The sequence below is a fragment of the Phyllostomus discolor genome, chromosome 7, assembly GCF_004126475.2.
Source record: "Phyllostomus discolor isolate MPI-MPIP mPhyDis1 chromosome 7, mPhyDis1.pri.v3, whole genome shotgun sequence".
NCBI lineage: Eukaryota > Metazoa > Chordata > Mammalia > Chiroptera > Phyllostomidae > Phyllostomus > Phyllostomus discolor.
This window is the reverse complement of record NC_040909.2, coordinates 138,702,388-138,721,996: the sequence shown is the minus strand read 5'-3', so window position 1 is coordinate 138,721,996 and position 19,609 is coordinate 138,702,388. Positions and strand designations below refer to the sequence as shown.

At 65.4% G+C, this 19,609-nt stretch overlaps 1 protein-coding gene across 9 annotated transcripts in view; it reads left to right on the top strand.

Moving 5' to 3' along the window:
* The first annotated feature begins 562 nt into the window (after positions 1 to 562).
* PLEC (plectin) overlaps positions 563 to 19,609 on the top strand; it is a 51,458-nt gene continuing 32,411 nt past the window's right edge. For 2 of the 9 annotated variants that reach the window (XM_028533694.2, XM_036031559.1), the window contains exon 1: positions 563 to 757. In XM_028533694.2, the coding sequence (XP_028389495.1) occupies positions 565 to 757 (193 nt within the window). In that variant the 5' untranslated portion in view covers positions 563 to 564. Of the gene's footprint in view, positions 758 to 2,526; positions 2,669 to 15,684; positions 15,781 to 18,444; positions 19,159 to 19,609 lie in introns of those variants that run through there. The other 7 variants (XM_036031566.1, XM_036031564.1, XM_028533693.2 and 4 more) reach the window with 5 other exon arrangements.

The following is a 19,609-nucleotide window of genomic DNA, read 5'->3' as shown; positions in this document are numbered from 1 at the left end:
GGCTGGGGCTGGGCCCTGGGAGTCCTAGAGGCTGAGATAGCTTGGAGGTACAGCGCCATGGTCCGGGGGATGGGGTGAGGGTCCTGGAGGGGAGGGGCAGCGGTCAGGAGTGATCAGAGGACTAGAGGAGACAGGGTCCAGGTTTGGGGTGCTGGGGTGGAGGGTGGGGTCTGTGTGCTCTGATGGAGTGAGCCCATGGGTGACAGCACAGAGGGCTCAGTGTTTGGGTGACTAAGAGAAGGGAGGGGCAACAATGGGGGGTAGTCAATGTCCCAGTGATAGACTGGGGTGAGTGGGGTCAGTGCTTGGGGGGGGGTCACTGTGTGGTGTCCGAGGGATGGTCTGGAGAGGGTGAGGCCGGCTTGGGTGGGGGGAGGGTGGTCCACGTCTGGGTGCAGAGGGTGGGTGGCCAGTAGGTGCATGAGGTGGAACTCAGGAGGCGGGTGGGCATCGTTGTTCAGCTGATAGGGTGGTGGGTGGGGCCAGTGTCTAGGTTAAGAGGGCGACGGGCCATGTGCAGCCCCCCAGAGACGTGACCCCCTCCCGCTCCCGCTCCAGGAAGCCATGTCGGCTGAGGACCAGGAGGTGCGGGCGGCGGCTGAGGACGGCTCCAGCGGCGGCAGCAGCTCCCCCAGCCCCGGGGACACACTGCCCTGGAACCTGGGGAAGACGCAGCGGAGCCGGCGGAGCGGAAGTGGCTCTGGGGGCAATGGCGGTGTCCTGGACCCTGCTGAGCGGGCAGTCATCCGAATTGCAGGTAATGCGGAAGGGCATTGTCTTTCACTTTGCAGTCAGGAGCCGGTGGACCCAGCTGCTGCTGTGTGCGCCGGGCAGGTGTAGGACTGGGAGGAAAGGTGAGACCTCTGCGGGTCAGAGAGGGCCTCTCCCCGTCCTGGGCGATGGCAGGCGGCACAGCGCCACCTGCTGGCCCCACTCTGCCTGCTGCGTGAGGCCTGCGGGAGCGCTTGCTGTGGTGGCACCGGCTGGGGCCTCAGGAAAGGGCCCAGTGCCCAAATGTCATGGTGGTACTGTCTTGGGCTCCTGGGGCAGAGCTGCCTTCCAGACCCCCCGGTCTTGGCTGCCACCATGGGCGCGGCGGAAGCACCTGGGAGCCGGTCAGGAGGGCCCACCTGGTGGGTGAGAGCCCTGGCCCCTCCCTGTGCCAGAGTCTCGCTCTCCAGCAGTTGCCTTTCTGGGGAGTAGGATGGGGAAGGCCGGGGAGAGGCCTCCGACAGTGCAGGGCTGGCAGGCGGACAGCAGCCTGTCCCTTTGGGAAGCGGGTGACCTAGGGCTGGGTGCCACCCCAGGATGTGCTGGGCAAGGGAGCATCCCCTTGAGGGTTTTTGTGCCCAGGCTGAGGGCTGACCCCACCACCACTGGGACTGGACGATGGTGAGGCCCCTGGAGGGCAGACCAGCCCCTGTGGAGGCCGGGAGGGTCGCCTGAGGCCCTCAAGGAGAGGCCAGCCGGCTGGCTGCGGAGGGAGGACGTGCTGTGGGCAGTGCGGGACTTAGTGAGGGGAAACTCAGAGGAGCAGGACAGCAGGACGGGGTGAAGGCTTGCCACCCACCCCCACCCTGGGGCCGCGTGGGCCCCGGACCCCCCCCATCACATGCGGATTTTAAAAGCGGCCATTTCTCCGCATGGAAGCAACAGGAATGTCCTTCCGAGCCCTGGCCTTCCCCCTGATCACCCTGCCCCACAGTGGGCTCTGGGCTGGGCTGGGCTGCGCCGGCCCACAGCAGGGCCTTTGTGCCAGCCTGCCGGCCTTCCTGGTACCAACCCCTGGAAGAGGGGCCCCTGGCCACGGGTATGCGGTGCGGAAGGTCAGAGAGGAATGGGGGGGGGGGCGTGCTAGGCAGGAGGACATTTGCCAGTGCTGAGAGAATTTCCAGTTTGACGGGTGCAAAAGAATGGATTTTTTTGGTTTTTGTTTTGTTGTTTTTTATATAATCTTTATTATAGTTTAGTCTCCCTAAAGAATGGCTTTTATTTGTGCCATTTTATTTTTACTGAAAAGTCCCTATTTCAGTCCCGTTATAGTACATAAACTTTTCGCTTTTTGTCGTAAGAGTCCTTTTTGTGTTGATAATACTAACTCGGGCTCCCAGGATGCAAGGGAAGCATTCTAGGGAGGAGGGAGGGGCGCGCCCGGGGGCGGCCAGGTGAGGTCGCTGGATCCGACTGGGTCCCCGGAGAGGTCGGGGTTGGCGAGGGAGGGGGCTGCTGCGGAGCTGGGAGCCAGACGCGAAGAACTCAGGCTGTTGGCGGCCCGCGACCCGGTCGGGGGAGGGACGTGGAGTGCGCTCGCTGGCGCGCGCGGTGGAACACAGACGCGGGACCCGCGGAGCCCGCTCCAGCCGAGCCCACTCCAGGACGCGCCGGGACGTGCGGCCGAAGCTCCCCAAGGCCAGCCAGCTCCGGCCCCGCCCCGCCCCTCCCGTGGGGCATCCTGGGTGCGGGGCGGGGCGGGGGCGGCTCCTTTAAGTGGCGCTCGCGGCCGCAGGGACAGAGTGGCTGCCCAGGGCTAGAGAGAGGCTCCCTCCCCGCCGCAGCGCCCCGCCGCGTCCCGCGCCCGCCGGCATGGCCGCCCTGCTGCCGCTTGGCCCGCCACCTGACGAGCAGGATTTCATCCAGGCCTACGAGGAGGTGCGGGAGAGGTACAAAGGTACGGCGCCACCGGCCCTGGCACGTCCTCCAGCCTGACAGCCTGGTCTGTGACACCGTGTCCGCAGTGGCTGTCCCCATCGCGGCCCAGGCAGAGCCCAGTCCCCCGCCCGCCTCGCTTGTCCCCGCGGTCTCGGCGCCTAGGGGAGAGGCCGGCGGGCGCCCTCGGCGCAGACCCCGCTGGTATGTCCTTAATAGGACATCGCGCGGCGCGGGTAGGTGGGGTGGGCCGCGCAGCGGCAGGGGCGCCTCCCGGCCAGTGTCCAGTGTCCAGAGTCTATGCTCAGCAGACACGTGGGTCAAGGCTAAGCTGTTCCCTGCCCCTCAGCTGGGTGCCTCCCACATGGGGCAGGGGCGGCTGCCACCACTTGGCAGCTTGGCAGTGGGTCGCATAGTTGTGGCCTCTCCTCACCTCCCAAAGTGGCCGGCGCCTAGGCTGCAGCCCTTCCTTGGCAGGGACCCCCATTACATTCCTCCTCTGTCCCCTGGGTGGCAGCTGTGGGCTGGGGACGTCTGGGCAGCCCCCTCTTCCTGTCCAGAGGAAACCGCTCTGTGGCTTCTGGCAGACCCCTTCTTCTGCTCCACGCCCCCCCCCCCAGGGCCTCTTCACGCCCGCCCAGACCCTCACAGCTCTGAGTGGGTCTGCACTCAGCCCCAGCTTCCCACCCCCAGGGGGGCACCAGCCTGGGAGTGAGAGGTGGAGAGGGTCGGAGTGGGCCCTGGGCAGAGCCGACTGGAGCAGGTTCCAGCTCCACACGGCTGCTTTTCCTGGCCCTGCCCCCAAGGGCAGCTCAGGGAGAGCCGTCCTGCTGGGGCCTTGCCTGGGGCCTGTGGAACCCTGTGCACCCACTGACCTCGGGGGCAGCTGTGCTGGGCCCAGGGCTCATCTCTGCCCCGCCCCCCGCCCCCCCTTCACAAACAGCTTTCCCTGGGTCCTGAGCGGTGTGGGTATGCTGCGAGCTTCTCCTTGACAGCGTGGTGGCTGGCTGTTTACCTCCGTGACCCGTTCACCTGGGCCAGGTAGAGCCGCCCCTGGGACAGCGGCTCTGCGTCTGACCACTGCGCCCACAGCGGGGAAGGGCGCCCCTGGGCGGGCGCAGGGCAGGGAAGCAGCTGCCCATCTGGGCCACAGCTGTCCTGACAAACCTCAGGACAGGACTCTTTGGGGGCCGGGGACACCGAACAGCCCACACAGCGCTCTGCTCTGGGACCCCAGTTCCGGTCTGGGCACAGCACCGTGTGTGGACAGAGCCTGCCCGGGCTGACCCCCACTTTCCTGGTCGCCAGGGTTGTGTTGGACACATTGGGGCACCCTGGCCCCGTCCGCGTCCTGGGCTTGGTGGGTGACTCTCGCCTGTTCCTTCTGCCCTCGGTGGGCTCGCCGGCGTCACGGTGAGCTCCCCGTGTGGCCCTGGCCCCCAGGGCAGCTGAGACTCCCCAAGCAGGAGAGCGGGTTCTGGGGGCTCCCTGGGCCCTCAGGAGGAGGGGGGACCTTCTGGGGCGCACCAGGCACCCCTCGGTCTCTCACCTTCTGACCTGAGCCATGGGAGTGGGCGAGGGGCTGGGCAGCTGCCTGCGGTCATGGCCGGGCTGTGGCCAAGCCCCGGGAGTGGCCCAGAGCGGGCTAGAGGGGGCCAGGCTGTGGGCCGCGTGGCCGGCTGCTGTGAGCGCCTTGGACCTCCTGGAAGCCTGAGAGCCTGGCCCATCCTGTCCCTGGAGGGCCAGGCTGCCCCAGAGAGGGAGGGCGGGCAGGCAGGCATGCCCCGGATGTCGGCCAGCTAGTGACTGCAAGGGGCTGGGGGTGTGGAGGAGCCCCTTTCCCGGGCTGGCTCCGCCCTCAGGGTCCCCTGCCCCGTTCTGTGTGCCCCCTCTCGGTCCTTCACTGGGTGCAGGAGGGCTCTGCATTCTGCCTCCTGGCCTCTGACCCTCGCTGGCAGTCCCCCCCCACCCCAGCCCCACCCTCCCCTGCTCTCACTCACCAGATTCTGCTTCCGGGCTTCCCTCCGAAGTCCAGCCTCTTAGTCTCTCACCTCAGTGACCTCCCCCCACCCCACGCCCCACCCTGGACACGTCATCACCCCTGGCTTTCCCCTCGAAAATCCCCAGTTGTCTCTGGGTGGTCACTGATCCTTCCAGAACATTCTTGGTTTCCTGCTGGCCACAGCCCCTCCCCATCCTCCTTGCCTTTTCTGCAGGGCAGATTCCTGTGGGGCTGAGGCCACCGGGGTGTGTGGCCAGCCAGCTCAGCTGCAAGGGGTGTCCTAACTCCTAGATCACCAACCAGAGCCTGGCCAGGCCGGGCTCAGGTGTGCTAGAGCTGGGGAGGGTTTGAGGTGAGCAGGTGAGTGTGGGAAGGGTGTCTGGCGAAGAAGGAGCCTCCCAGCCCCTCAAGTGGTGCTGTGTGCACAGGGCCGGACGCCTGTCCGTGGGGTCAGGGCTTGAGGCACAGCCTAGGCCGCGGAGGGCGGGGCCAGCAAGGAAGGCCTGGGCAGTGCGAGAGCGAGTTCAAGGTTGTCCCCTCAGGGCTGGGAGCAGTGTGACAACAGTCAGTACAGATCAGATTGGAGGGCGGGGCCGCAGAAGGCCAGGTTGGAGAGCGGCCAGGACGAGCGTCCTGTCTGTGTGCTGGGGGGCAGCGTGACGGTCTTCAAGCTCGCTGGAGGGGCTGCGCCAGCTCCCCGTCAGGCCCCGGGCCACGGTGCCTGGTACCCTCCTTGCAGGTCCTACCCTCTCCTGTCCCGGACTCTGGGCTCCGTTATCTGTGTCCCTGGCACCGGCCCCAGGCCCTCAGCCAGCATTTGCAGGGTGCTCGCATGGGTGAGTGGGTGATGGCACGGATCATCGTCTCTGGCGGCCGGAGCTCCGCTGGCAGGAGCAGAGGCTGCCAGGCAACGGGGGCTCTTTGGAGAGGGCTTGTGGTCTGTGTTTACTGTCAGAAGTAAAATGTGCTCAAAACACAAAGAACAAGCACCATGGAAGTGTCTGAAGAAAAACGGTTTAAGTCACAACTCTGGCCCCCACTCTCATTGGCTGGGGTGACGTGTGTGAGTGTGTGTGTGTGTGTGTGTGAGAGAGAGAGAGGGAGAGAGGGAGAGGGAGAGAGAGAGGGAGAGAGAGAATTCAGTGGTTTTTCGAGTACTGATAGACCTGTGGCCCCGTTACCACAGTTCCGGGATGTTGACATCCCCTGGCCCTCGGCACACGCCCATCTCCTCCAGCCCCCGTGGGTGCGCCCAGACTGGACACTGAAGATACGGGCGCTTCACCGTGATTCGCTGCTGGTGCGTTTTTTTACAGATTGAAGGTTGTAGCAACCCGGTGTCTGGCCACTCGGATGGCGGCATTTTTCCAGCAGGCCAGGTGATGGGGAGCGTGTTTCAGCAATAAAGGAAGGCTGGCACTTGGTTTTGGGAGGGGGTGATGCGGCCGTACACTTCACAGACCGCCTGGTGGACATCCGGGTTGTTTCCACCTTCCAGCTGTTCCGGACAGTGTGCTGCGAGCACGGTGCCCGGCTTCCGTGGGGACGCACACACGTCTTCATCTCTCTCGGGCAGACACCGCGGAGTGGAATTGCTGGGCCCTGCGGTCATTCTATGTTTAGCTCTTGGCGAATGGCCAGGTGGTTCTCCCAGCGCCGCACCACCCGGCGTTCCCCCAGCCGCCGCCCACACTTGTAGCCGTTATCTGCCTCGGTGAGTGCGGACGTCCAGTCTAGTGGGTGTGAAGTGGGCTCTCGTGCCGGCGTGCTGCTGTGCCTCCTGACGCCCCGTCTGCGGGGCCCGTGCTCACGTGCGCGTGGGCCGTCGCGTGTCCTCTTTGGGGAAACCTTCGTCCTGATCCTCTGGCCACCTTCCCGACTGCGGGATGACGCCCAGCCCGCTCAGCCACACTCTTCAGGGCCCTTTGTCCACTTTAAAATTTGGTTGTTATCTTTCCACGATCAAGTTGTAAGTGTTCTGTGTGTGTTCTTGATACAAGTCCCTGATCAGATAGGTGACTGGCAAAAATTTCCTCGGATTCTGTGGGTTGTCTTTTCACTTTTCTTTTTTCAGATTTTATTTATTTTATTTTTAGACAGAGGGGAAGGGAGGGTGAAAGAGAGGGAGAGAAACATCAATGTGTGGTTGCCTTTCCCATGCCCCCTACCAGGGGACCTGGCCTGCAACCCAGGAATGTGCCCTGACTGGGAATTGAACCAGTGACCCTTTGGTTCGCAGTCCCGCGCTCAATCCACCGAGCCACACCAGCCAGGGCTCTTTTCATTTTCTTGATGGTGTCCTTTGAAGCACAGAAGTTTGTCATTGTGATGGGCCCAGTTTTTCCATTTTTTTCTTGGCTGCTTGTGCTTTTGGTGTTATTGGCTGTTCCAAAAGCCATGAAGATTTATGCCCATGTTTTTTTTTTTCTTTCAAGATTTCCATAGTTTTGCCTTGGCTGGTGTAGCTCAGCGGATTGAGCATGGGCTGCAAACCAAAGGGTCACTGGTTCAATTCCCAGTCAGGGCACATGCCTGGGATGCTGGCCAGGTCCCCACTGGGGGCTGTGTGAAAGGCAACCACACATTGATGTGTCTCTCCCTCTCTTTCTCCCTCCCTTCCCCTCTCTCTAAAAATAAATAAAATCTTAAAAAAAAAAAAGATTTCCATAGTTTTAACTCCTCCCTTTAGGTCTTTGATCCATTTTGAATGAATAGTTGCGCATGGCACGAGGTAGGGGGTCCAGCTTCCGTCTTTTGCATGGCAAGGCCTGAGAGCAGCTGGGAGCAGGGGCCAGGGTCCGGGGGCCCTGAGCAGGGACTCAGGCAGGCCAGGGAGGGAAGGTGCCAGTGGGGAACCCGACCCACCACAGTCTGGCACCAAGGCCAGTGCCCAGAGGCAGGCCCACAGTGGGCAGGGAGGTGCAGGGCTGGTGCCTGGTGGGTGCCGGTGGGCTGGGTGGAGGCGGAGTCGGGAAGTGTTCTCAGGTGAGGGGAGGACAGTGCCCAGTTGGAAGACTTGGGATGCTAGCCAGCAGGGCCACTCCCCTCACCCTTCCTGTCCTGGGGGGCTTGGGTTGAGGTTTAGCTACAGAAGGGTCATCCCCGGCTGGTTGGCCAGCTCTTGGCAGGAAGCTCTACTGCTGCCCCGAGGCAAAGGGGTCTGGGACGAGGAAAGAGGACAGGGGCGCCGGCTGCGCACTCTGGTCCCTGGGGCGCGGGCAGACCCAGGGCCAATGCCACAGGGAAGGGAGGCCCTAGGAGGGCATGTGGGGTGGCCAGTCTGGAGCCTGGGAGGCCTGGGGAGTGCCGGTGGGGCAGATGGGCTGGAGCAGCACCTGTGCCTGGGACAGCGGGGCAGGGGCACTGCAGGGTGCGGGGTGGGGGGGCGGTCAGGGGGCAGCTGGCGGAAATCCAGAAAGTGACATCTCCAGCATCTGTCTCTGAGCATGTGGCTCTTTATGATCTTTATTTTGTTCTTTCTGTTGTTCAAATGAATATGTATGTTGCACTTTTAAAAAATGTATTTTATTTATTTATGTTTTAGACAGAGGGGGTGGGAGGGAGAAAGAGAGGGAGAGAAACATCAATGTGTGTTCACCTCTCACGTGCCCCCTACTGGGAACCCAGCCCTCAACCCAGGCCTGTGCCCTGACTGGGAATCGAACCAGTGACCCGTTGTTTTGCAGGCCGGTGCTCAATCCACTGAGCCACACCAGTCAGGGCTGTTGCACTTTTGAAATGCATCTTTTTTTTTTTCTCTTTTCTGAATAAACCAATGGCTACATGGGCAGCTCATAAAACAAGCACAAGACACAATGAGCTGCACTGTTACTGTTACGTAGGAACCCGTGGTGTTTGCAGAGCGCACACGGCCCGGAAAAGCGCCCCCTGCACCACGTTCCTGGGGTCGCTGCAGCAGACGGCCCCAGTCGTGGTGGCCTGCAACGACAGAGGCTTACTCTCACAGTCTGGAGGCCACAAGTCCACAGTCAAGGTGTCGGCAGGGCTGTGCCCCTCAGAGGCTCCAGGGCAGACTCCTTTCTGCCTGTCCAGCCTGCTGGCGCCTCCGGCATTCCTTGGGGCATGGCCGCACCTCTCTGAGCTCTGCGTCCGTGGTCACGCGGCCTCTCCCCCGTGTCCTCCCGTCCGTCTCCTGTACGGATATGTGCTGCTGGGTGTAGCATCTCCTCTGAGTCATCCAGAATCTCAAGATTCTTAGCTTAAGTACAGCCGCAACAACCTTTTCCCAAAGAAGGGCACGTGCAGGAGCTCAGGGTGGATGTGCGCCTGGGGGCACCGTGCAGCCCGCCGCAGTCCGCCCTCCGGTCCCCTGCAGGTCTGTCAGTTACGGGCACGTGCATCACCCCCCCCAGCACTGCCCCCTCCAGAGTCTCAGCGGAGTCCCGTCAGCTCAGAAGCCCGGGGCTGACCGAAGCTGTCTAAACCAGGCTGAAGCGGGCCGTGGGTACCGCTCGCCAGCGGGCGTTTTCCCTGCCCGGGGCCCGGGACGCTGGTGGCACCCTGGCTGTCTCCTCCTTGGCTCCCCTGGCCCCTCCGTGCCCACAGCCCCGCCCGCTGCGCCTGAGGCCCTGCCCCTGCAGGCACTTCTCCTGTCTCCTGGAGAGGAGCAGCCGTGCTGCTCTGGCTGGTGCGGCTCAGCGGACTGAGCTCCGGCCTGCGAACAGAGGTCGCTGGTTCGATTCCCAGTCAGGGCATAGGCCTGGGTTGCGGGCCAGGTCCCCAGCAGGGGACGCGTGAGAGGCAACCACACATGGATGTTTCTCTCCTCTTTTTGCCTCCCTTCCCCTCTCTCTAAAAGTAAATAAATAAAATCTTAAAAAAAAAAAGTAGCACCCATGTGAAGCCGAGTAGCTCCATCGCCCCGCCTCCTGCCCATAGGGTGCCAGAGTTCCCGCAGCCCTCCTTCCTTCCTTTCACCTGCCTCTGTGCTCGGCCGTCCAAGCTGGCAGTGTCTCTGCTGACACAGCACCCTCGTCAACCCCCTGGGTCTCCCAGGCGTGTCGCAGGACCCTTGCCGTTAGAGGAGGGTGCTCACAGGTCTCTCCTGGGTGAGCCCTGTCTGTCCCTAGGTGTCGGAGCTGCACCTGTTCCGCTGAAGGCCGCTGGGTCACACCCTCGGCCCTAGGCGCGGAGCGCGCTTTCCTGCCAGCCAGCCTGCCCGCCCGCGCGGCAGCGTCCTCCGCGGTCTGAACAGGCCACGCCTCCTACATCGCTGTGCTCGCCCTGTTCTGGCTCCCCAGCCCCTTCCGCCGTGCACGCCTGGCCTCCCGCACTCCACTGTGGGCCGGCAGGGGACACCCGTGACGCCCTGCGCACTGTCCTGAAAGTCTCCAGGTTCGTCACGGACAAGCTCTGCTTTCCACCCGGTTCCGCCACGTCTTCCGCCCCATTTAACAAAGGCCGCCTTTCCCCCACGCCCTGCGGTGCGCTCCTCATTTCCTTCTAAGCAACAGCTAAACAACCAAAATCCGAGTTCTGCCAACCGTCTGTTGAGGCCATCGAGGCTCTTCGTGTTCCGCAGAATGCTCCAGCCCCTCTGTTCAGTGCCCAGCTTCAAAGCCCGCTCCACACTTGTAGGTATTGTGTACCCACTCCCAGAGACAGTAGCACCCACTCCAAGAAACAAAACATTTTTGTCTTTAAAGATTGTCTTTATTTATTTTTAGAGAGCGGGGAAGGGAGGGAGAAAGAGAGGGAGAGAAGCATCGATGTGCCACAGAAATATCAGTCAGTTGCCTCTCGTGCGTCCCCAGCCGAGGATCTGGCCCGCAACCTAGGCGTGTGCCCTGACCGGGTATCGAACCAGCGACCTTCGAGCTTGCAGGTGATGCCCAACCCACTGAGCCACACCAGCCAGGGCATGATGAGATATTTTAGACACCTATAACTTCTTTTTGCTGACTCTTACAACATGCATATCTTTCTGTGACACTAGTTTACAATAGAATATCCCCTTGCACGGTGACCCTGTTGTATTTAAACCCGTCCCCTGATGTAGAACATTCAGGCTATTTCTATTTTGTTTTACTTTCTGGCATCAGAAACTGCTGCGGCAACCAGCGTTGCAGCTGGCTAGGTGTGTGTAACTGCTATTATAAATAGAATTTCTGGGTCAAGTGGCACGCACAAGGTGAGCTTTATCTCCCCACCAGGATACCATTTTTCACCTCTGGGCCTGGCAGAAGTCCCCGCGCCAGGGTTTCCGGGTGGCGTCGGCGAAGCTGCCGGAGACAGGCCGCTGAGAGCGCCTGTCAGAGGCGAGCCCGCCTGCGCAGGTGGCAGGAGCCCCTGCAGGAAGGGGCGGCGTGGGGTGTGCGCAGAGGTGGGCACCGGTGTGCGAGACGCCACACGGTGGGTTAGAAGTGGGGAGGTGGAGCACCGTGGTCGTGGTTGTGCCATGTTCCGCGGAGACGTGCCGGAGGGTACCGGGACCCGGCGACCGAGAGCCCCGACGGCAAGCGTGTGGGCGGGGCGCCCGTCAACAGGGTCTAACAGACGTCTCTCCGGTGCTTGCTGGGTGTCGCAGCTGCGCCTCCCTGTGGGCTCAGTCCCTGCGCCCGCCCACTCCGTGCCCTGGAGCTTCCCGTGGACAGCAACCCCGCCACCCCCGACACCAGACAGGGCGAGTGCGCAGGTGCGGCCGTGATGGACAGAAACCCAGCTGTGGTGGGGGTCGGGCGGGTGGATGGGAGCTGCGGTTTCAGTAAACGTTGCCTCGGGAGCTCCGGCCCTGAGGGGCGGGGCCTTGGGACGTCTTCCTCCGCGCCGGCTGCACTTCAGTGCCGCCTGGTTCTCCTTCATCACGTTCCAAGCACTGCCTGTCTCGCCCGGCTGACGCAGGTCCCCCGTTATGCTGCTGCTGGCTCAGGGGAGTCTCCGGGGTCTGTCGGAAGTGGGCTCTTTCGCTGGTGCTGGTCGTGCAAGGAGGTCAGCGCGGCTTGTCTAGGTGCTGAGAGGGGCGACGTCTCGTCCCGGGGCCCTGATGGCAGCCGCACAGGCGCGCCCCTCTGTCCTGGCCCCGCCTCCGCCCCACCCGCGCACCTGCAGCCTCCCCACCACACAGGAGCAGCCGAGGCCTGGCCGCCTGCAGCAGAGTGGGCTCGCGGGTCCCTGACCGCCACCCTGAGGGCCCCGCAGCCCCGTGGCGGAAGAGCACCAGTGGCCTGGTTCCCACAGCACCGCCTCACCTTGCTGGGCTGCAGTGCCCACGTGGCCCCAGGCAGGGGGGCTCAGGAGGGGTCACGGTGGGTTTTGGGGGGACATCTGCTCTGGGGTCAGCGCTGCACCATCCTTCCCGGTTTACCGGCCACTCCGTGCAACCCACAGTGCCGATGCGTCTGTGTCAGCGCAGCCGCAGCCGTGTGGGCGTCTCCTGTGCTGGTGGAGGAGAGCTGCATCGGGGCCTTCCCGGGGAGCGTGTCGCCCCTGAGCCGCGAGGATTCATCCCTTCCTTTCCCCGTGGGGACGCTGGCCAGCCCAGGCCTGCGGGACGAGGGTGAGACAGCTGTCCCCACGGCCCAGAGCCCTGTCAGAGACGCTGTCTCTGCTGGGAGGGAACCGCAGAGGGGCTGGACGGACAGGAGGCCCCTTGGGGGCCGGAGCGAGGCCGAGGGTCGGGGCCGCAGGGCTGCAGCAGCGGGGCCTGGTCTGCGAGTGGGAGCCTTCTGGCTGCTCTGTGCAGGGCGCCTGGCTGTGCGGGGTGATGTCTCTGCCCACGGGGACACGCTCCCCGGGGCCAGTGCTGTCCTGGCGGTGAGCGGGTGTGCTGGCCAGGCCCACGGCGGTGGCAGAGGTGGGGGAGGACGAGGCTTGAGAGACAAGTGGGAGCAGAGGGATGGGACCCCCCAGTGGGTGGGACGCAGGGGGGGGCCCAGGCCCTCTCAAGGTCTCAGGCGCTGTTCCAGAACTGGGCTGCATGCAAGGGGCTGGACGGGCCCCTCTGGCTGTCCCCAGGACCCCCAGGAGCCCCTCCCGGCAGTGTGGTTGGCCTGGGCTGGCTTGGTGGCCACAGGCTTTCAGGAGCCACCCAGGGTGGCTGGCCTGGTCCGGCTCACATGGCCGTCACCCAGTGTAGGGGCCTCCCTGTGCAGGGAGGGTCTCCTGCACTCCAGCCTGGAGGCCCCCCTGGAGGCTGAGGCCAGCACTGAGCTCTGGCGGTCAAAGAGGGACGGTGCCTGCTGGCGGGGACCACAGCTGCCACCTGTCCCCCTCACGGGATCACTCGAATCACATGTCCACCATCCACAGTGAACCGCAGCAGCAGGGCCAGCTGCGGCAGGGGTGCGGGACAGGTTTGAAGGGGGGGAGCACCCAGCTGAGGGAGCCGCGGGACCATCCGAGTGGCAGGTGGGGTGTGTCGAGGCTACGCCTGTCAGGGTCTCCTGGGACGGGGGGGGGGGGCAGTGCTTCGTCCCTTAGAAACTGGGAAGGGGGGGCCTGGCGCAGGTGTTGGGGCTGGTCTCCCGTTCCGGGGACCCTGACAGTGTGGCCTGCCTCCTACATTTGCAGAAAGTGTCCAGAGGGTTTGAGGTGTGAGCTCAGGAGGCGAGTCCCTGGCCCCGGGGAACCTGACAGGGCCCTAGCTGGGCACCGGGGGCTGGGGGCAGGGGGCTGTGCAGCCGGACCGCCTGTCTTCTGGGGCCCCAAGGTGAGATGTGGGCAGGGAGGCCGGCGAAAGCCAGGGCTGCGGGGGGAGGCCAGAGCTGCCTTTTCTCCCTGAGTCTCCAGCCGCCAGCCCCTCGTGCAGGGCAGTGGGGCCCTCCCTGGCCTTGTGAGTCCACACCTACAGCTCTGCCTCCAGCTGTCCCCACGCGCTCCGGTGTCGGCCAGACCGCTTTGCTCTTGCCTCCCCCCTTCCTCTGCCGGCCAGCTGCAGCCTGCCTTTCTGTCCCCACTCGGCTGCCCCTTCCTCCGGGAAGCCTGCCCTGAGAGGGAGCGAGGGACGGGCTCCATACGTCCTGTGGGGGGGCTGTGTGGCTGCGCCCCACTCCCGAGGCCCCAGCACACGGCTGGTGTTCGGGGCAGGTTGGTCAGGGCCCTCCTCCCCGGCCCTTCCGACTGCCACCACCCCTCTCAGAGCCCTGGTTGCAGGGAGCTGCACGCGGGTGATGGCAGTGGCCGCTCACGGGTGGGCAGCCGGCCTGGAGGGGGCATTTAAGGGCCTGGGACAGGCCTCCTCCACACGGTTGTCCCTGTGGTTTTGAAAAGTCAGGGAAAACCACATCGTGCCCATTCCCTTGTGCCACTCGCCACCCACCCCGTCCTTCCCCCACCTTCACCAGCTGCAAACTGTGATCCCGTAAAATTCAGTTCTATACAGTTTCAAAATAGAACAAGCACAGATTTTTTTTTTGGCTGAGATTTCCATAGTTTTTTAGGTCTGTTTATTGAAGTATAAGTTTCTTTTGAAGTTTAATAAGGAAGTACTATTCAGGGAGAGGCTGAATTTAGGTTTATCCAGAAGCCGCTCGTAAAAAAGTAATGGGAATTGAGGTGTAAGGAACCACAAAATCCTGTTTTAATTTCTCACCCTACTGTTTACTCCGGTTTGGTGACCATTCTTTCTGGAGCCCTGCCTGTGCCCTGGCCTGGCAGAGCTGGGGGGGGGCAGGGCCGGGGGAGCAAGGGGACCGCCGGGCTTGAGCCAGCAGGGGGCTGCACCTGCCTCTTTGCCCACCGACCTGTACCTGTGGGTGCTGCTGGCCTCCACCTGTGCCACCAACATGTCCCCCACCCCAGCCCTGACCGGACACCTAGCAGGCCTGCCTGCAGAAAGGGTGGGTGCTTGGAGCAGGGGCCTGGCCGGGCAGGCTGCGGGCCCTGAGAGGCCAGGAGGGGCCTTGGGGTGAGGGCGGAGGAAGGGTTGGGAGGCGGGCCTGGCCAGACACTGAGTTGGGCCGGCCACCTCGGGCGGAGGCTGTCACCCACAGCCCAGCTGGGAGGGCCAGAGTGGGAGGGGAGCGGCTGGTGCAGAAGGGGCCAATGCCCCAGGGGTGGCCCAGGCTCCCTGTGGTCCAGGGAGCGAGGCGGCACAGGCCCCACCTGGACATTGCAGACTCTCCCCAGCAGGCAGGCAGTGACCAGCACCCTGCTCCCCGTGGCTCAGCGGGCTGACCCTGCCACCCTCCGGGAATGGGAGTGGGGTGGGGGGAGGGGACCTGGCGCGGGGGTGTGCTGGAGCTGGGACCAGGGGTGGGGGTGGAGACAGAGACAGGCCGATGGGCTGGCAGGCAGAGCTGCCAGGGTCTGTGGGGCTGGCTGCGGGGGCGATGACCCCAGGGCGTTGGCCTGAGCCCCTGGGAGGTGACTGTGCTGCAGCCGCGGAGGACCCCAAGGCCGGCAGGGCCGGGATTGCTGAGTGGGCGAGGCAGAGGCTGGGGCCTCGGCCGGAGCCGGGAGGGACCTGTGTCTCAGAGCATGGAGGGCATGGGGGGTCACAGGACGGGGTGAGGCAGCCCACGGGAGCCTGTGGGTGGAGGAGGGTGCCAGGGGAAGGGACGAGGCAGAGCGCAGGGGCAGGGAGCTGGGGCACGGGGGGGGGGGGGGGGGGGCTGGGACACGAGCTGTGGTAGTGACAGCCGCAGCCAAGGGTCCCAGGGCATGACCTCCGGCAGGCGGTCGGTGGGGTCCGCCTTCCCTCCTCACCCTGGGTGCCCAGGCTGATGGGTGTCTTCCGCGGGGAGTGTGTGGTGGTGGCTTCGTGCACGAGCATCACGTGCAGGAGCGCCCCGAAGGCCCTCCGAGGGTGGCCAGCGGAGGACGTTCGGGGACTGTGGGGTGGGGTAGGTGGGCCATCTGAGTGGGTCCTTATCCGGCGTATCGGCCTGGCCATCCCGCGGGAGTTGTTGGGGTCAGGCGCTAGGGAGGTGGGGGCTGAAAAGGGTGGGCGGTGCTAGGCCGAGAGCATGCGCCAGGGCCGGGCATCGATCAGCCGAAGCCCCTCCCCAGGCCGGCAAGCCCCGCCCCATGCCTTCGGGCTCCTCCCCCAGGCTGCGGCTCTCGCCCGGGCAGTGCGGTGCGGGGCTGGACTCTGCGTGGCGGGGACGCCCTCAGGGCAGCCGGAGACATGGACCCCTCTCGGGCCATCCAGCAGGAGATCAGCTCCCTCAAAGGTACAGGCCGGGGACCGAGCTGGGTGCGCGGCCCAGCTGTGACCTCTGGCTGGGCGCAGCCTCCTCGGGGCAGCGGTCGGGGGCTGCCTCCCAGGCACAGTTTTGGGGACGGGAAGGCCTGACGCCCCTGCCCTGGCAGGGCACCACCAGGTGTGGGGTCTGCCGGGGACCCGCGGGGCGACTCCAGCCGCTGCAGCAGCCCTGCAGCGCGCCTTAGGGGGCGGGGCGGCTGCAGCCGGGGCGGGGCGGAGATGGGAGCTGGCTCCTGCTGCTGGTCGGCTCTCCCGGACTCTGCGGACCCCACGCCCCGCCTGCTGCCCGGCATCCTAGGGGTCGGGCGGGGCTGTGGGGATCCCTGTGGGGAGGCGCCAGGCCGGCTGGCCCCGGGCGAGTCCACACTGCGGTTCTTTGTTCTGGGGCGGGGTGGCTGGGGGCTGTCCGAGGGCCCCGAGTGGTTGCCTTGGGAACCTGGAGGGGTAGGGTGCGGGCGCCTGGGCCCTGGCTGTGCTGAATCAGCAACTGCGGCTGCGGTCCGCGCGGTGGGGGCGGGGGCGGGGCAGAGAGGGGCGTCCTCTAAGCCGTGGTGGGAGGGAATTGGGGGGGGCGTGCCCCTACCCTGTCCGTGGTGGGCGGGGAAGGAGTGCAGAGCGGGAGGGGCGGCCCGGCTGCTTTCCCCTCCTCCCGCAGGGCGCGGGGCTGGTCGGAGGGACGGGGATTCCCCACCGTGCCCCGCCCCCTTTCTTGGAGCCCCAAGTTACTGCTTTCTCCCGCCGGGGATGGCGCCCGTGTGACTGAACTGGGTGGGTCGGCCCAGGACCCGAGCTGGCCGGTGTAAGGGAGACCTGATTAAGTCCAAGCGCCGGGGGAGCCTTGGATGTGGCCTGGAATCGTCCTGGGAGGGGGCTGTGGGTTGTTTGGTGGGGTGCTTAGGAGGCGGGGCATTAGCTCGGGGAATCCTGCCGGGAAGATAGCAGGGATGTGTGGGGTGGCCATGAGGGAGGCGGGAGGTCCGCGTGGGAGGACATGGGACAGGCCGGGGGAGTGGGCGTTCTTGGGTACAGGGCCGGGCCGCTGGCCTGAGCGCGGGCCAGGAGCGCAGCTGGTGCAGGCTCAGGAAGCCACAGCCCTGGTCCCCCGCGCTGCGGCGGGGGCTGAGGGGGCGTGCCGCCGCTCACTCCCGCCCGGAGCCGGCGCCCCACCCTCCCGGAGTTGGTCCGCCTGGGGCTGGCGGCCTTCGGGCTGGGCTAGCCGCGGGGTGGGCGGGGGAGAGTGGCGCAGGGAGCTGGCAGGCAGCGCTGTGGGAACGCTTGGCTGTCCCCTCCGAGTTTCCACCGCCACCTCTGCCTCGGCTCTGCGCCAGCGTGGGCTTGGGCGCTGTGTTTGCCGCGAGCTCTGCGGTGCCATAGCAACTAGCTGCACAAACCCGCCCCACGTGCTGCCTTTCAGCCGCAGGCGCCTTCCACTTCGGGATCCCCCGCCCCGCCCAGTTTATAATGAGTTCCCGGGCTGCAGGGCTTGCTGAGAATGGGTGTGTCCACTTGGGGGGGCAGATCCGGGTGTGGGTCAGTGCGGGCGGAAGCACGAGGGAGTCAGGTATTGGGTGGTCTCAGGGGGGCACAGGGTATCCTTACCCCCCCTCCCCGTGCCTGGGGATGTCTGGGGTGACTGATGCGTGTGGCCGGCCAGGTTCCTGGGCTCCTAGTGGGCCCTGCTGCCCCTCTGCCCTGCTGTTGGCACCCTTCATCACTTGGGCCCCCACCCTCTCTGCCAGGGTGGCACTCCTCTGACCAGCGTGGGTCCGGCGGGCCCGCAGGGTGGGCTGTCTGCATGGTGGCCGCGCCCTGGGCCAGGGGAGGCAGACACGTGGTGACTTTGATTTCCTGTGGCAGCTGAGAGGCCCTGGCCTGCGACAGCTGGCCTGCGTGTGGGGTGGGTGGAGGCCCCCTCCAGGCCCCCGCCCCTTGTGGAGCACACTCCTTGTTCCTGGGCCACCTTTGATCTGTCCTGGGAAGGTTTCGATGGGCCGCCATTGTCTCAGACCTGGCGCTGGGGGTGGCGATGGCTGGATGGACAGCAGCCGGTGGCGCCCGTGGCCCTCCTGTCCATGTGCTGTGACAGCTGTCCCTGTGGTCCCCACGAGCCCCGCCCGTCCCCACCCTTGAGCGCCCCAGTCCTCGTCCTCCTCCCTTAGACCTCCAGATCCCTGGGGCGCAGAGGGCACAGCACCCCCCTTCAGATCCTGGTGAGCCCCGAAAGCGCTGAGACCACACCCCTGTGTGGGGCCCCGGCCTGAGGTCCCCTCCTGCCCTCTGCCCTCCGCTTCCCTCTGCCCAACCTGCCACCTTTGAAATCCTTGGTCCCTAGCTGCTCCTGTGCCCTTCCCCCTAGTCCGAGGAACCTGGAAGGAAGTGTTTAGAAACTGATGTCATTTCTGACGTCGGAGCTGAGTGGCCTGGGAGGGGAGGGGGGCAGCCGAGGGGGTTGCTGCCCCTGTGAGGTGCCCTCGACTCTTCTTCTAGGGGCCGGCGGCTGTGGGTGGGAGGGGCCGCTCTGCTGCTGAGTCAGAGGGGGCCGGCCTGGGCCTCCTGGAGGGAGGGCAGGCGGGAGGCTCGCGCAGGCGGTGGGCAGGCCCAAGTGCCGGCAGGCAGGAATCGCAGGATCCAGGCAGCCAGGCGCCAGAGCCTCAAGTCGAGTCCAGGCCCTGGAGCGCAGCACCCGGCCGGCCTGCGCGCCTGCCTGCCTGTCACAGGCCCCTGCGGCTCCCTGTGCTGAGGCTTCTCGTCGGCCGCCTCCCTGTGCCCTGCCCGCGCCCTCTCCTCACCAGCCAGGCAGCCATGGTGGCAGGCATGCTCATGCCCCTGGACCAGCTGCGGGCCATTTATGAGGTGCTCTTCCGGGAGGGTGTGATGGTGGCCAAGAAGGACCGGCGGCCCCGCAGCCTGCACCCCCACGTGCCCGGCGTCAGCAACCTGCAGGTCATGCGGGCCATGGCCTCCCTGCGGGCGCGCGGCCTCGTGCGGGAGACCTTCGCCTGGCGCCACTTCTACTGGTACCTCACCAACGAGGGCGTGGCCCACCTGCGCCAGTACCTGCACCTGCCGCCGGAGATCGTGCCTGCCTCTCTGCAGCGCGTGCGCCGTCCTGTCGCCATGGTGATGCCGGCGCGCCGCGGCCCTGCCCCTCACGTGCAGGCCGTGCAGGGTCCCTTGAGCTGCCCGCCCAAGCGGGGGCAGCTGCCAGCTGGGGACCCTGCCCGTGAGGAGCGGCGGGTCTACCGCCGGAAGGAGCCTGAGGAAGGGGCCCCTGAGCCCCCTGTGGTGCCTGCTTCCACCGCGGGGACGCTGGCGAGGCCTGCCCCGGAGCCTGCCCCAGCCACAGGTCAGCTGCATCCTGGCCCAGCTGTGGGCATTGGGAGGGAGTGCTGGGGCCTAGGCCTGGTGGGCTGGGGGCGGCGGTGGGGGTGAGGGGATTGCTCACACCAGCTGGTGGCGCTGTCTCTGCCCCAGGGTGCTGGGTGCTCTTGTGTTGGACCACGTGGCTCCTCCTCCTGGCTTGAGGACCTGGGGCGGGTAGGCCCAGCGGAGCACATGGGCCCCTGCCAGCCCATCCCCAGGCACACCCTGGGGCTAGGGGTGGGGCTTGTGACCCTAGACTGGCAGGACCAGCTGGTAGCACAGCCCTGCCCCTCTCCCCAGTGCTGCCCTCGTCCAGTGGCCTGTCTGCCCCCGGCGGGGGCATGCTCAGAGGAGGCGCTGGGATGGATGGGGTGTAGCTGCTCCCCAGCAGTGTGGCTGGGCAACCTGCCTGACCTCTCCGAACCTTGCGTCTG